This window comes from Paramisgurnus dabryanus, chromosome 20 (genome assembly GCF_030506205.2).
Source record: "Paramisgurnus dabryanus chromosome 20, PD_genome_1.1, whole genome shotgun sequence".
Lineage (NCBI taxonomy): Eukaryota > Metazoa > Chordata > Actinopteri > Cypriniformes > Cobitidae > Paramisgurnus > Paramisgurnus dabryanus.
This window is the reverse complement of record NC_133356.1, coordinates 12,831,725-12,847,421: the sequence shown is the minus strand read 5'-3', so window position 1 is coordinate 12,847,421 and position 15,697 is coordinate 12,831,725. Positions and strand designations below refer to the sequence as shown.

The window sequence follows — 15,697 nt, the reverse complement described above, 5'->3', positions numbered from 1 at the left end:
AATATATCTTAAAATACTGATAATCGGTTACTTGATATTATAGATAACAACAATATAACTTGAGCACCACTGTTTGGTCCATGCATTCGGGTAGCAAATCACACATCTGTTGTCGTTTATGTATTTACAATGGTCAATTTTCCTATTCAGCCTATTACTTATTTAAAAATTAAAGACTCCTACTTTTGTTTTTTGTTTTTACAGAGATTTGTCAAAATGCAGAATCTTGCAAACGAAACTAAAAACCACTTGCTTAAGGCTGGTGTGATTTTCAGTAAAAAATCCTGAAACTCAAACTTGTCAACCAATCAGATCCTCTTCTGCATAGACACAGCAAACCTTTGTGGCCCATTAGGTTGTAGTAAAGTCTGCTGAATGTGAATGTCACTTTAATGTTCCACACTGACAGCTTCAAAAAAGTGAAGAGCAATCATTCAAACAGACATCACTTACACACACCAGCATTTCTGTCTAAAGGAAACACACACACACACACTTACCACTATCCAACACATACACACACGTCCACCGCTCCCAATGCAAACACACAACACTGTGTGTGACTGAAGATAGGGACATTTTACAAATGCTGCATGTCAAAGAGGAGGAGAGCAGCACCGCAATTCATCCATCAGCACCATCAAACACACCTCTAACCAGAAACGAGAGCGAGAGAAGGGTGTCGGGGGGGACTGACAACAACATAGAAAGAGTGATTTAAAAAAAAGAAAGGATGCCAGGACGTAAGAGAAACGGGTGTGCTGCAAGTATATATCTACAGTATACACAAGAAACACAATTCTGTTTACAGGGTTAATAAGGATCACTTCCTATCACCAATTAAAACATAACTTTTTAAACCGTAAGCAAAAATATTTAATTGTTTTTAATTCTCAACTTACATACTTCAAACATTTTGTGTTTTTCCACCAATCTTTAACATTTGCACACATGCACATAAACAAACAAACAACAAAAAAAAATTATCAAGGGTCAGTCTTGAATCTATTAAGTCTCAAGGCAACTACATCACCACCCTGTTTCCATGACACCCACCTCCCAGCTGTGGAACTATGAGGTCACTTCCTGGTAGAGGTACAGGAATGGCTGTGGATCGAAACATGGGGTTGAACAAGCAAGAGAAGGAGAGAGAAAATAAGGCAGTGTGGTGATGAGTACTGGTCCCTCCTCTCAATTGCTTTGACACTCTCTTTCCCTGCTCAGCGAGAGAGAAAGAGTTCATTCACACAGCTTACACACATACACACATACTGCCAAGTACAACAGCCGCTTCTGGTAACTCCCTGGCACTGCAGCCAAAGGATCTGCACACACACCAGCCTGTTAAGAGCAAAAAGCTTTCAGAAAGGCACCAGTGGATGTGGCTGCACGAGTGTGTGCTATGTCTGTCAATTTTGTATCCTTAACTGGATGTAATTTATCCTGCACACTTTCATATCCTGTTTCCGATGATCTGTCTATTACACACAACCACGCACGAAAAAACACAGTTACCATAGATGATGTTTTCCCATAAACCTTGTTCTCTCCAAAATCCATGTTAGTTTTTGAAAATGATTTTCTTTTTTGCTTTCAGAGACAGAAAAAGTTTAAACTTCCTTAGTTTTAGAAAACGGCCTCATTGAATTTTAAGTCAGATCAGTGATATTAGCCAGAAAGAACGGGAATATGAGGAGTCCAAATGCAAAGGCCGCTAAACGCCACCTTCTGCTTTGAATTATACATTCATTAAATTCTTTCGCTTAATCCCGCCTCATTTCATTCAGAAATACTGCTTTGTTGACATTATCCATTAAAAGTCTGAAAAAAATGCTAATTTACAAGAAAACATGTCAGACGCACTTCTTTGCCTCTGAGCTCGTCGTACATACGATCAATGTGAGTCTGACACATCCAATTGCACATGACCTTAGATTCATTTTCTAGTTTTAAGACCAAGTTAAATGTCAAATTTTTATTGACAAGTTTTTGTCTTTTGAAATAATATTAACTATGTTACGTAACTGCTTATTCATTCATTGAAGTAAATTTTATGTTTGTACATTTGGCACTTTTATCTGAAGCCACTTATGATGCATTGCAAGATATACATTCTTTTTAATCAGTAGGGGAGAGCGGGGCACAACCTAACGCTTTTTGACTTTATAATTCAAAAAAATATTTAAGTGAGATTAATATTTTTTTACACAATCAACACACACATCTCTGCTACAAATGAACACTTAAAGTTTGTTTGTTTGTGGGACCTACCGTTATCGTACAATTACATCAAAAATGACAGGAGTGCAAACATCACAACTTACCCCATAGGTGGGGTTTATTGTAACAAACAGAGGGTTTGTTGTAACACCTGCTAGAAATTTTTTGTGTGTTTTAAACACAAATAATTCAATAAAATTCTGTCTATATACTAAAAGTGGATATTGTTTATATATCTGCCTATAATAGATAAATATCCACACATTCATCCATTCATGATCCTTCATCTAACCATCCTTGTATGATGCATCAATGCATATAAATAGATTTTTTTGAAAGGGCTTCAGAATTAAAGGAGCATTACACCTATAGAAACATTAATCTTTATTGAAAGTGTGTCATATTTGTAGTCGAAATGTAACATACATTTAGAATTTGGTGCCTATTTGACAGAGAAAATGGGTGTTTGTAGTCTCACCCCCTCAACAAAGACATTGCACTTCCTTCTTTCAATGATGCAAAATGATGATTTTTACATCATTGAAAGAAGGAAGTGCAACACTAAAATCTGTATTTCTCCCGTCTCAAGGGAAACTGAAGGAATGATGCATGACCATTCAAAAACATGACTTGGGTTCTAACTATACAAAGCTTAATGCAAATGGGTGAAGTGTCCCTTTAAGACCAAAATCCTAATTGTGAGTTATTTCCCCTGATATTGTATTACCATTATCATTTTGATAACTAGTATTTAAATTGTTTTCACTTCATTATCATTGTATACTGGAGGCTTAGTTGTAACACTTTTACAACTAACCCCGCTGTGTAAAAATCTTTTCAATCCCAGCTATCAGTTACGAGGAGTTGTTGACATGTTTCAAAATGGTGTTATGTTTTAGCTAACAAGACAGTGATTAAAATAATATAAGGTTGGATTTGGTGACTTACACAGCCAACTCAGAAAAAAAAAACTTAAGACGAAGAAATTTACTTTAATTTCCTCCAAAACAATCTTTGTTCAATATCTTAACCAAAACACATTTAAACTTTTTACAAATTCACAGGAAATCATCTTCTGATACTGATAGTAAGAGAAAAATACCAAAAGCACAGATTGCTCAGCCCTGTAAAAAAATTTAAAGTAGCTGCGTTACAATTAACCCTGCGTTAGTTTGTGCCCCGATCACCCCTACATGTTCCCTGGCTTCGAACCGATGACCTTTAGCGCTGCTTACACAATGCTCCATTACTGAGTATACAGAAGCACATGTTATATATTTCAAGTGATAAAAAATTAAAAATGTTCACAGATTGAACAAATATTTTTCAAATGTTTTCTTTTTTTCAATTAAATGTCTATAAAAATTAAAGTTCAAAATAAGTATCAATACAAAAATGCAACATGCAACAAATATATAACTGTCCTTGTTGTGTGTGTCGACTTCTTGAAATATTAAATTGTATTGAATATTACATAAGCTACTTTTTTAAAGAGTGTGAGACTGTTTCATATTAACTTTCTGTGCTCTAGACACTTTCTGTTTAAATATTGCATTACATAAACCATGTTGATACAACAATGGCTTATTCACAACGGTTATTTAAAAAAAAAACACAACGTGTCTTTTGTCCACCAACATTGTCACCAGTAATTTCTTTGATGATATTAACACGATACTTTCATCAAAACTGACACCCAGACACCTAAACCAAAGAAAGTTATGGTATAATTTTTTTTTTAAATCACACATTTCTACACATACCAAAATATCTGTACATATACTGTATCTGTACATTCATAGACTTCTTTCCCTGTCAATGTACTTCTTTATTGCGGTCTTCTGTATTTTCAAACATTTTCTCATTTTTCTGGCCTTCCTCCATCCTTACAATACATCATAGTCTCTATCACTTATCTAGTATCTCTATTTCTCTGTGCCAGATGTCTGGTCTGTGTGTGGTAACAATCATTTCTTACTAATGACTAAAGCTACAAGCTGTTAAAGCCCCAGGACCCAAAGAGAGATGAGGAAGCAAAAATCAGAAACAGAGAGAAAAGTAGCTGCAAGCAGCAATAACGGGGTCAGGCCAAAAAAGGACACACAAATGCAGTAAAGTTGAGTTTGGATGAGCAGTTGAAAAAAACAAAAAAAAACTTATGATTTCAGATGGAAAAAAGCTAAAGTAATCAACAAAAATAATCTATGTTCTTGCCCACTGCAATCGTCCCTCTCTTATTGAGAATCATGTTACAACAAGTTTAGTTAATCAAAAGAGCCCACCCCAATGTCTCTATGATGTTCTGATGCAGAGATATAGCTCTTGCAAAACGGTTGCTAAGGTATTGTTATTTGTTGCTAGGGAGTGAATTGGCATCCACCAATGATTATACTCCAAGCAATGAAAAGAATAATCCATGACGACTCATGATTTTAGATGTAAAAGAGAGACCTTTACCTGGGGTAGATGCCGCTGACCATACTGTCAAGTGTCGGGCTACTGCTGCTGGAACTTGGGCCGGCTGCTTTTGACATGAGCAGCACCACCAGACCTCGCATCTGAAGATTGTTCCGGCTGTCAAACACAAAGCCCCTGTAGAAGACACATGAATGTAAATTAGCACAAAGTATTTATACGCAACAATGAAACACTGAGATGAAGTCCACTGAAACTGGGGCGGTTTCCCGGACAGGGTTTATCCTAGTCCCAGACTAAAGTGCATGTTTGACCTGCCATTTAAAAAGATTTTGCACTGACATATCTTGACATACATCAGTGCCACTGCTTTTCTCAAGATACACCAGTGTTGTTTTTTTGTAGGATATGTTTGTAAAAACTACTTAAATGTCCTTATATAACTATAAGGCCTAGTCCTGGATTAATCTAAACCCTGTCCAGGAAACTGCCCCTTAAGGCAGAAGTATACAGTCCATTATTTATGTGTACACGAGGATCTGCGTACAATGCGAGAATGCAATTTTCATCATCAAAAGAGTGCGCGCGTACAAGCCGGATTTTTGAAACTCAATGTGAACTGTACGCACAGGTCACACATGCACCTACAGGATAATGTAGTATGTAGCCCAGGAGATGCGTTGCATTTTGTCGCAAATTGCACATTTCTTAGAACATCTGTGTACACGTATGAGTTAAATAAACTATACTTTGCAATGCTGTGCATTCGAACCAAGCGTATGTACGGGTAGATATAAAAAACAGACTATACTCCAGGCTTAACACGGTCTAACAGGATCCAACAAACTGTCAGGTTTTAGGGCTCATACATTTTTCATGACACAACCTTTGTTATTAAGGTCCTCATCATAGATAGAGATATAGCTTAAAGAGCAATATGTTTCCATTTCCGCAAAAGAGCTACAATATAAACTGCACTAAAAATCTAGGTCATCAGACTTGACAACACAGTACCAAATAATTAACACAATCATGTACTCTGGTATACAATGGTTATGACATAACATGGCACTCCGAAGATCTTCACACATGATATTAGCATAGTGCAATAGACTATAACACATGGTGTTACAAAGGAACTACTAAAAGAAAAAATACCAGCTTTGATTTCTATATTTCATGTTTTGCTAAAGTGTAACAAGAGTCACTCATACTGATGACTGTGCTGCTTCAGCAAACCCTTAAGAATGAAAAATAATAAAGAGGAGAAATGTGATTCAGCAGCCTATACAAAACCGCGCTGAGAGCTTTCCAAGGATCTCCTAATCTACAGTGGTCTCCTCACACCTGGGTAAAAAACACTTTTGGGTCTGTTGAGTGAGCATATATCACTTCATAGAGATCAGCAGTGTCTAGATCTCTTCACAGGTCAAAAAGAGCATATGTTTGTTCATTTTCTCCTTTCACAGATGTCTATGGTCCTTTATACAGCTTGGCAGGAGTATATTAATAATGAGCCTGATGTTGTGTGTTCTTAATTTATGGTGCACCTCCTTCAGAAAGAACTATCTTGCGTATAGCTGCAATTAACCCTTTAAAAATCTTGCAACATCAGTCTACTAAGAGCCACACTGCCCAAAATGCACACATGATGACAAAGTAAGTCTCAAATGAGCTCTGTGGTGGGTGCTGTGACGTGACAAAACATCCTTATTGGGTTTAAATGAAATACACAAATTTCATAAGTAACTAATATAATGTTTTAATACAATCTTTTCACCTCCCATCTCCCCATTTCTCTCTCTCTCTACAGTGGAGAAAAAAGATCCTGCATGCCCCAGACTCTCAAGCTTGTTAATCACAGTGTCATAAGGGGTCTTGAAGGCAGAGGTCATCACTGTTATGAGCTGGTCTGCCTTTCAACATCATGATTCATTTGCATCTTAAGAGACGGTTGGCGGCTGGGACTCCAAACCTTTACTTTATTGTACAGTATCTGTTAAAATCTACATATAATACAACTTAGTCAATATGCTTTTTACATTCTAAAAATATAACACCACAAAGCCTAGTTTCATCTTCATTATTGTTTAATCTTTTAATTTCACCCGATACCTGTGTAAAGAAATGTTTTCTTAATTTGTCTGTTTATGGGTAAACGATCAAGAACAGTTGAAACACACTTAATGTCAAAAACATAAAAGCTTAGGACATCACATTGGTACCAGGGTCCTGCACTACAATCGCCTTTAGTTGCCGGGCAATGAGGCACAATGCGGTTCCCGTGACGACGGAGGCTGTAATCCCGTCGCCAGGCAGAGAGTCGCTTGTCATGAATCACGACTGTGGTAATCGAGATGAGATGACACCCAGACACGCCCACTACCAAACAGCGGAGAGAAAAAGAGATGGGGAAAGAGAGAGGGGCGGCAGGATATATCATGACAGAATGAAAGAACAGAAAGAAGACTTGTGATTTTTTAAATAAAGAAGAAGGAATACATGAAAGTGAAAGCTGGAAGTAAAGAAAAGTGACAGATAACAGCAAAACGAATCAACCAGCTCTCATATACATCAAGTCACATCTTAAAGAACATGCAGTGGTCTAGTTGAACATATTATACATATTTTCATCCACCTCTCCAGTAGCTGTGGGCCATTAAAGCAAAATATTCTTGATAATTTTATCTTTTCAATGTGTAATATTTATCTTTTTATTAATGTATTTGTTTGGAAATGGCTTAAATTACTTTTTCAGATTAACTACTCATACAAGCCACAGCACAAGAAAGGATGACAAACAAAACCCATCTAAATGACTTTCAGTCAACTTTATGGTCAGATAAAAAGATGCATTAACAGGGCTCAAAAATAATTTTTATACTGGCCCCGTCGGGCCAGTGGTTCAGGATTTCACTTGCCCTGCCAAAACTTTCACTGGCCCAACCAAAAAAAGATCTTAGTGTCACATATTTAGGCAGAAAATCAGTGACAATACTGTTTACTGGCCTGAGCGTCTATCACGCTGGCCCAGGGCCACAGGACAGTACTTTATGTTGACCCCTGATTAAAATCAACACAAAGAAAGTTACATAGTTGTATATTGCCTGAGAAATCAATGTATCATTCTACATATGCCCTAATGTTATTGATTAATAGTTTCAAAACAAACTTACAACAAAGGTCAGACTAGAGCAACCTGAAATAATCTGGTCACATGCACCACCCAGAAACACGCATACACAACATCACTCAATCAGACACAAACTGCGTCTCAAACACACGCACACACAGAGCGCACACATCATTAAATCACAAACTCACTCTACTGCAAAGGGAGGAGCAGAGAGTCATTAAAAAAGACGAGTGGTGATAAGAAATGAAGGAAAGAGGGAATGAAGGAGAGAATGAGTGATGAAACGTTACTGACAAGCATGCAGTACACTGAAGTACACTGCAAATATGTGACAGTTTGCATAGTGTAGCGTGTGTTCAGTCTGCATTGTTTTTAATTTTTAGTCGATGCAAACGTGTGCAGACAGGCCATTTTGATGCATTCTCAATGCATGATTTTTCTCCAGTCTTCACCCTTTATTCATTTGAACATAGTTAAACTTCTACACCCACCACAGAATCAAAATTAGTAAGTTTGACAAATCTTGAAGAGGGCGATGTATTTTTACATTGTAGTATTGAGTGTTTATATCTGTACAGTGTATGGGAGTTAATGTGGATATAAATGTGCCTTCTGTTGCATGTCATTGTTTAATGATTATTGATCAAAACATAACAGCAGATTGTCACTTGAAAATATGTGGCTTTACATCACCTCATCATTTTGGGTTTAAAACACTGTGTGTGCATGCAGGGCAGTCAGTTACTTACTTAAATTTAGAGACCCTAAGACACAGTAGGTGGCCCCCACATCACATGAGTGTGCGTGGAACGGTTTTCTCAAGTGTGTTTTTGTCAAGGTCTTCCCCTGAAGCTTGTGTCGCAACCGACTCTGAGCTCTGATTCGCTGAGGTGTGTTTTTTAAGAATGAACAGAAAGCCGAACTGGAATGTGAGCTGGCACAGCCCGGCTCGCCAGTCTGCCTTGTGGGTATAAATATATTTAGCGCATCTTAAAAGACGGCTGAATTTGCACTGATGCTGAGGGAGACAGGGTCCCATCCCCTCCCCTGACAAATGGATTGTCATATCAGATTTAGGTGTATAGGTTATTACACCCTTGGGCTACTGTTTCCAGCACTGTCGTCTGGATGGGCCGGATTGGGTTCCCGAACCCAATCTTTCTCTCTCTCTCCCCTTCTCTTTCTCAACCAAACACACAAACACAAGTCTTCCTGTCCTCCTAAACTTTCTGTCATCATAGTCTAAATGAAAGGATATTTTGAGCAGTAACAGGGTAAAAGGCAAAACTTCTTAAAGCATAGACTTTTAGAAATTAAGAGATGAACCTGACCTCTATCCCTGTCACAGAGTGACTCTTTCTTTATCCTGTACAATCACTATTGGTCTAGAAATGTAAATGGCAGCCACAGGGGGGAGCCACCATGAATTTGGCTGTGGCTACTTGAAAGACACATAATATTAAAGGTGACTTTTAACTAAATACTATCCAAGTACTTCCAGGGTCAATTTCCCTTAAGTAACTTACAGGTTGCTCAACACATCTCCCATTTCTAGGTTTCTTGTACCTGAGACATTAACCTTTGCCAGCCACTGCATACGTTCTAGTTTAACCTCAGGACTTTAGGTACACAAGACTCTTACAAGCGATTGACTACTAAGTTCAGGTTTAAGAATACAAAGTGAAATAACCAATCACTGCCACAGTTTGGTAACTCTTTAAGGTGTGCAGTGTAATTTTTCTTTGTCACCAAACAGAACTGCAAAATGAATGTAAACTAGTCTAAAGCTTACTGGCGGGAGAAAAATTGGATAATCCCTTCAAAATTTCTATCCCCAAATTCTACAAAATGTGTGAAAAATGGCCCTTATCAAATTTGTATTTCATATAAATCATATTTGAAACAATTATGAATCTAATAAAAGTTTGTAAAGGCCTGTTTAAATAAAACACTACATCAAATGTCACACATCAGAGCACACACACACACAAGCACTCAATTTTCTCTTTGCTAAAACTTTTTACATTGATGAGTTATTGCAAACAATTTAGATATGCATATTGCCAAATCCACATGGGCGACATTTCGGTATATTGCAGTAGCGCCTCACTGCAGAACACGACATCCAGGGGGCGGGGTTGGATTTAGATCCAGGGGCGGAGCTGGATCCCGATCCAGAGATCCCATTGGTCGCCAGTTTTACCACAAGACACGTCATACACGTGTTGCTGCGTTAACATTTCCGCATTTAGTCGTAACTAAATTAAGTTATTATTTTGACGTAATAACTAACTTCACTAATGACTACAATAAAAGTAGTGCCTTTAGGGTGAAATGTAAGTTTTTTGCTATAATATTTTGGAGTAAAACATTTCGGGTAAGCCTACGGCGAGTAATCTTACCACATGCAGTTTAAGACCTATTAATGGATACAGTATTAATATGCATAATTATTAAGATATATAGGCTATGGCATGTTATTTAGAAATTAATAAATTGAATGTTTATCTTGTATGGACTTTGAACTTGTTTTAACGTCTTTGCTTACAGCCATTAGGAAACAGGTTTACTTTTTTTAAAAATTTGCTAATAAAAGATATCAAATAAATAAGTTTATATATTTACTCGTATAGGAATAGCTGTGTAATAAGTGGGATAATGTACAAATAAATCCCTTCAGTGATATCAAACTGTCGGGAACGTGTCCTTACCTCCCCTTACACCTAACTGTGATACTTTCTAAATTATGAATCTCTAACTATATTATTAATCAAACGTACACTTAAATTGATAAGAGCAAACGTTGGTGACCACAGGTTGCAACTAATTGCGGGCTGCAACAACGCAAATATACTGGTTCATTTGGCGGAACAAAGTATATAAAGTGGGAGGAGTTGGATCTAGATCCAACCCCGCCCCCTGGATGTTGTGTTCCGCAGTGAGGACCATCTCGTATATTGTGCAACCCAACTTGAATATGTCAGGATGCTCACCCTTTGACCTTTCACATCATTGTGCCTTGCCAAGACATTACAAATCCAACAGTCTTCAGTCTATTATTTGTTGTTTTAATGACTTTATTTGTGTGTGTGTGTGTGTGTGTGTGTGTGTGTGTGTGTGTGTGTGTGTGTGTGTGTGTGTGTGTGTGTGTGTGTGTGTGTGTGTGTGTGTGTGCGTGCGTGTGCGTGCGTGCGTTTGTATTGCAAAGATTTATTAAAACAAAAAAATCCAACAGTCTTCAAGGTTTGGGGGTTTTAAATATTAATTAGGTATTTTAATAATCGTCATAATGATTTTAAGGTCGGACTTATGGTTGTTCGAATTTATGCCGAAAGACATCAATGTATTGCCAAAACAATTCGCGGTACTTTGATGTCATACGTCAACCGGTCTGCGCAGCGCCTCGTGACGTAAAACACACCTTTAGCAAGTTGATAAATCAATAGTTGTACTTTATTCAATATTTGATTGTAAGATTCCACTGGTATTTTTGTAGTTGATATAATATTGTTACTGTTAAGTATTTGATTGTTGTCAGTTCCAGCATCATGACGACTCGTAAACATGAATGAATATAGTTACGCGACTGACTCTTCCAGTAAGATTTCCAAGAAACGTCAGCCTGATCCCATTAATATTCATAATAATGTTGTAAAATAGATGTCATTAGACATGTACATACCTAGCGGTGTTAAGCAGGGGGTGTTTTGTCCCAACCAGCTTCCTTACGTGTATGGCCACATTGCTGAGCTCGTCACTGAGCAAACATCGTAAACTCATGAATGAAGTGGGATATCCCACGATTTTCTCCGCATCAGACACCACTTTAGTCCAGTTAGATGGAGACGGGTTGGATAAAATACTCAGATTTCTCTGTCCAACACAACAGAGACGCGACCTCCAAGCCATTTTAAAAACAGACACAACTTAAATAGCAGTTATTTAAACACGTCCAAACTCATTGGTATTCCTAGTCAGAGATTTATGACACCACGTTCTTTACTTGCAGAGCAGAGTGTCAGTTGCAGCAGTCTGTCCTACCCAATGTCACCTCCTCACAGAAAAAAAACATCTCCTATTTTCATACAGACGTCATTAACTATTATCAGACAATGAAATTAAGTTAATTAAAGTGAGTTAGTATAGACAACGAGTCTGTATTGAGTTCCCAGTGTTCGGTTTCGACAGTTTTAAACCGACATACTTTGACAGCTTCACCGGGTCGCCATTTTTGTGAATCAGTTTCCGACCTGTCGTAAAGACTATAGTGTTAACCCCTTCGTCACCGAAGCCGGCTTCTCAGGCCAGTGATGAAACCTATCGTATACTGTATTCGAGTTTTTTGGTTAAAAATAAACACAAAAAGTTACTGAGCAATAAATCGGCGTTTAAACTATCTAATTACCTTGAATCACACAAAAAGAAACTTATAATAATGATTCATAATTTGAGCAGGGTACAATTTTGCAGGAAATGTCAGTTTTATGTCTTTCGACACAAGTAAAACGCGTAAAAATCAGTATTAACCTGCAATTTTGTGTTTTAAACAGAGATGGCTTGTTTTATATTCTAAAAAGCTTATAAATGTTTGAGCATAGATAAAATGTTAAAATGTAAAAAAATAACACTCAATGGTGTATTTTATTAAAATAATACTAAAATGTCCCACTTCCAGATTATAATAGTTAATAAATGGAAATTTATAATCACTATTATAATCAATTTTTTAAAATCTTTTGTTTTAGTTGATCAGAACAGTATGTCTTATTGCATGCTGCAGAGTGATTATTCTGGATTTGTGATAATCCCCACATTGAGATCAGTCCACTTAAATAAATCTAGAGTTCACAGTGTTTCAACTGTTATAAAGCCAAGAGGGATTTACACTTAAGAGCAGAATCCTTAAAGAGTTAGTTCACCCAAAAATGAAATTGTGTCAAAAGCAAAACACAGGTGAATTATATATTAGTTTGTTTTCCCTTAACCTATGCCTTTTAGAAAACTTTGAATATGCGGTACGAGTCGCATATAGTTATTTTATAACACTTTTCGCTCCTTTGAAGCTTGAGGAGAGGTGGTCACAATTCACTCACACACTGTAAGCATAAAAGGCAAAACAATACTTTCTTAAAACATATGTTTTACTTTAAAAAACAAAGAAACCAACCAGAAGTTAAACGATGAGTAAGTAAATAATGACAACATTTTAATTTTAAAAGTCACTATTTAATAATGCCAAAAAAAATTCACAGCCTAAACTAAATGACTATGTATCTGTTCTGACACTGCAGCCTTTGTTGAGGGATTTGTGTATATGTTCCATCATTTCACAGGTGGTGATATCTTGTTTTGCCACAATTTTACCATACTGATATAAAAGCTAGATTTCATGGGTGTTGTATCTGAAGCTAAGAAGATCAGTTACTGTAGTTCAGCTGAATTACTGTGTAATTCTGTTTATTAAATATATTTTTTAAGATCATGTTGAGGATATTAGATATATGGGTGTTTCCCAGACAGCGTTTAGATTAAGCCAGGACTAGGTGTTAGTCATATCAGGATATTTAAGTAGTTTTTACAAACATATCTAACAAAAACATCACTGGATGTGCATCTTAAGACAAAAATATGGCACTTATATATATTTAAAGATATTTCAGTTCAAGCTGTTCTCAGTTGAGACACCTTAGACATACATATTAGTCTGTGACTAGACTTAAGCCCTGTCTGGGAAACTTTCCCTAAAAACATGCCTAGTTCAGTTAAACTGATGCCCAGGGTAGCTAAAAATGTGCACTAGTGTATTGTGGTGTATAATTTGACTCTTTATTGCATTGCACGTCATTGCGAATCTGAGAGCAAAATATATAATAATTCCCTATTGCAATGCTCATTCCAGGGATCCAGCTGGCAACCACCTTACCATATACATACAGCAAGCCGAGAATAGCAGAGAGAAGTAAAGAACCTACAGGCCTGAAAATAACACTAATGTAAAATGACTTTAAAAATGACTGATATTTGATTTTAAGGTATTGAATTGCTTTAAAAATCCAAAGAAGAGAAAAACATCACACCCTCATGTAGATTAAGCATTCATATACACTGATGTGGGCATAAAGTGTTTGTGTGTACAGTAAAGACTGACAGACAAAAAGAAAAAAAAAATTAAGGCCTCACAACTCTCCTCTTCCTTTGAAATTCAATACATTTGACATTTTATTTAAGACTGGGTCCCATTACTTTAATCAACAACACATGGCACATGAATCTCACATTTCTCGATCACCTATTTTACAGCGAAATGGCTCAAAAGTTATTAACCAAAAGACTGCATACACTACTGTTACCCTGACAGACCCTTATCATCAAAAACATGTCAATTCAAACCATTTTTCTTAAATTCTTGAACTGAATACTAAAGCGCTCCTTTTTCATTTGCTCTACAGAGAACTTCAGATCATTTCACTACCACACCCACCTCACGCTGCCTCAAGGTTTTAGATATCTTAATAGGCTAAAGCAACTGTGTCAAAGAATCCATCTACTCTGATCTAGAAGCAGTGACCTGGTCACTTGCTACAAAATTGTTTGGTTTAGCCTCGAAAATGGGCAGTACTTACTCTACTTTATTCTGCTCATAACCTTTATGTTTTACAAAAACCATAACAATCTGCTTATTTGTCAACAAACACCTCTGCTTCCTAAATAACCACCCATCTGTTCCATGATTTCTGAAGTGGAGCTTTCTGATCTAGGATATCTACATTCAGTAATTATGCAGTTTATTGCAATTATGCAGTGTTTGCTCACATCCTTATCCTTGTCATTTTTTTTTTCAGTTTTCATCACTTAAAGCAACACCAAAGAGTTTTTTTACCTTAAAATAACGCTTCCAAAACAGTTTCAGTCGTTCATCCACTCTAAACAGGGTGAACAGCACTTTCACATTCGCTTTGCAGCCCTCTATCGGCCAAAACCGCACTAAAGAAGTTTCCAACCGTCGGGTAGCGGTCCTGTAGTCCGAGTGAATACTACAAAAACTTGCTTTACGGCAGACCTACAATCCAATCAGAGCCAGCTATGCCTCAGTATTTATGACAGTGGGTAATGGACAATTACGCTTCTAACCTGTAGGGGGAGCAAAGAGCAAAAACTCTTTGGTGTTGCTTTAATTAACTAATATTGGTACATACAGTAACTGAGAGGTCTGATAATGGGCCACTCCACTTTTTTGAAAATATACTCATTTTCCAGCTCCCCTAGAGTTAAACATTTGATTTTTACCTTTTTGGAATCCATTCAGCTGATCTCCGGGTCTGAAGGTACCACTTTTAGCATAGCTTAGCGTAATCCATTAAATCTGATTAGACCATTAGCATCCTACAAAAAAATTACCAAATTATAAAAGCAGATATGGCTAGAAACTATACTCTCATTCTGGCGTAATAATCAGGGACTTTGCTGCTATAACATGACTGCAGGAGGTGCAATGATATTACGCAGCAGCCGAAAATAGTCCCCTTAGTAACTTTCAATGGCAGGGGACTATTTTCGGGCAGTGCCATGTTACGGCAGCAAAGTCCTTGATTATTATTCCAGACTGAGAGTATAGTTCCTAGCCATATTTGCCTAGAAAATTGCAACATTTAATTTTCTGTCGGTCTTATACACAATGTAAATTCAGAAGAGTCAAGTTTTAAATAGGAAAAATATAAAAACTCTTTGGATATTTTTAGCGCCATGTTAATAGTCTAATCAGATTCAATGGATTAAGCTAAGCTATGCTTAAAGTGCTAGCACCAGACCCGGAAATCAGCTGAATGGATTCCAAAATGGTAAAAATTAAATGTTTTAATCTAGTGGAGCTGGAAAATAAGCATATTTTCAAAAAAAGTGGAGTGTCCCTTTAAGCTCCATGGAGTA

The 15,697-nt window shown here is 37.0% G+C and overlaps 1 protein-coding gene across 2 annotated transcripts in view; it reads right to left on the bottom strand.

Annotated features, from left to right (window-relative positions):
* The window catches only part of pdss2 (prenyl (decaprenyl) diphosphate synthase, subunit 2), a 43,116-nt gene that overhangs the window by 18,106 nt on the left and 9,313 nt on the right, over window positions 1–15,697 (bottom strand). Inside the window, exons 1-2 of one of the 2 annotated variants that reach the window (XM_065296485.1) lie at window positions 11,454–12,013; window positions 4,678–4,812 (exon numbers count right to left, since the gene is read on the bottom strand). In XM_065296485.1, coding sequence (XP_065152557.1) covers window positions 4,678–4,812; window positions 11,454–11,680 — 362 coding nt within the window. In that variant the 5' untranslated portion in view covers window positions 11,681–12,013. Of the gene's footprint in view, window positions 1–4,677; window positions 4,813–11,453; window positions 12,014–15,697 lie in introns of those variants that run through there. The other variant, XM_065296486.1, reaches the window with a different exon arrangement.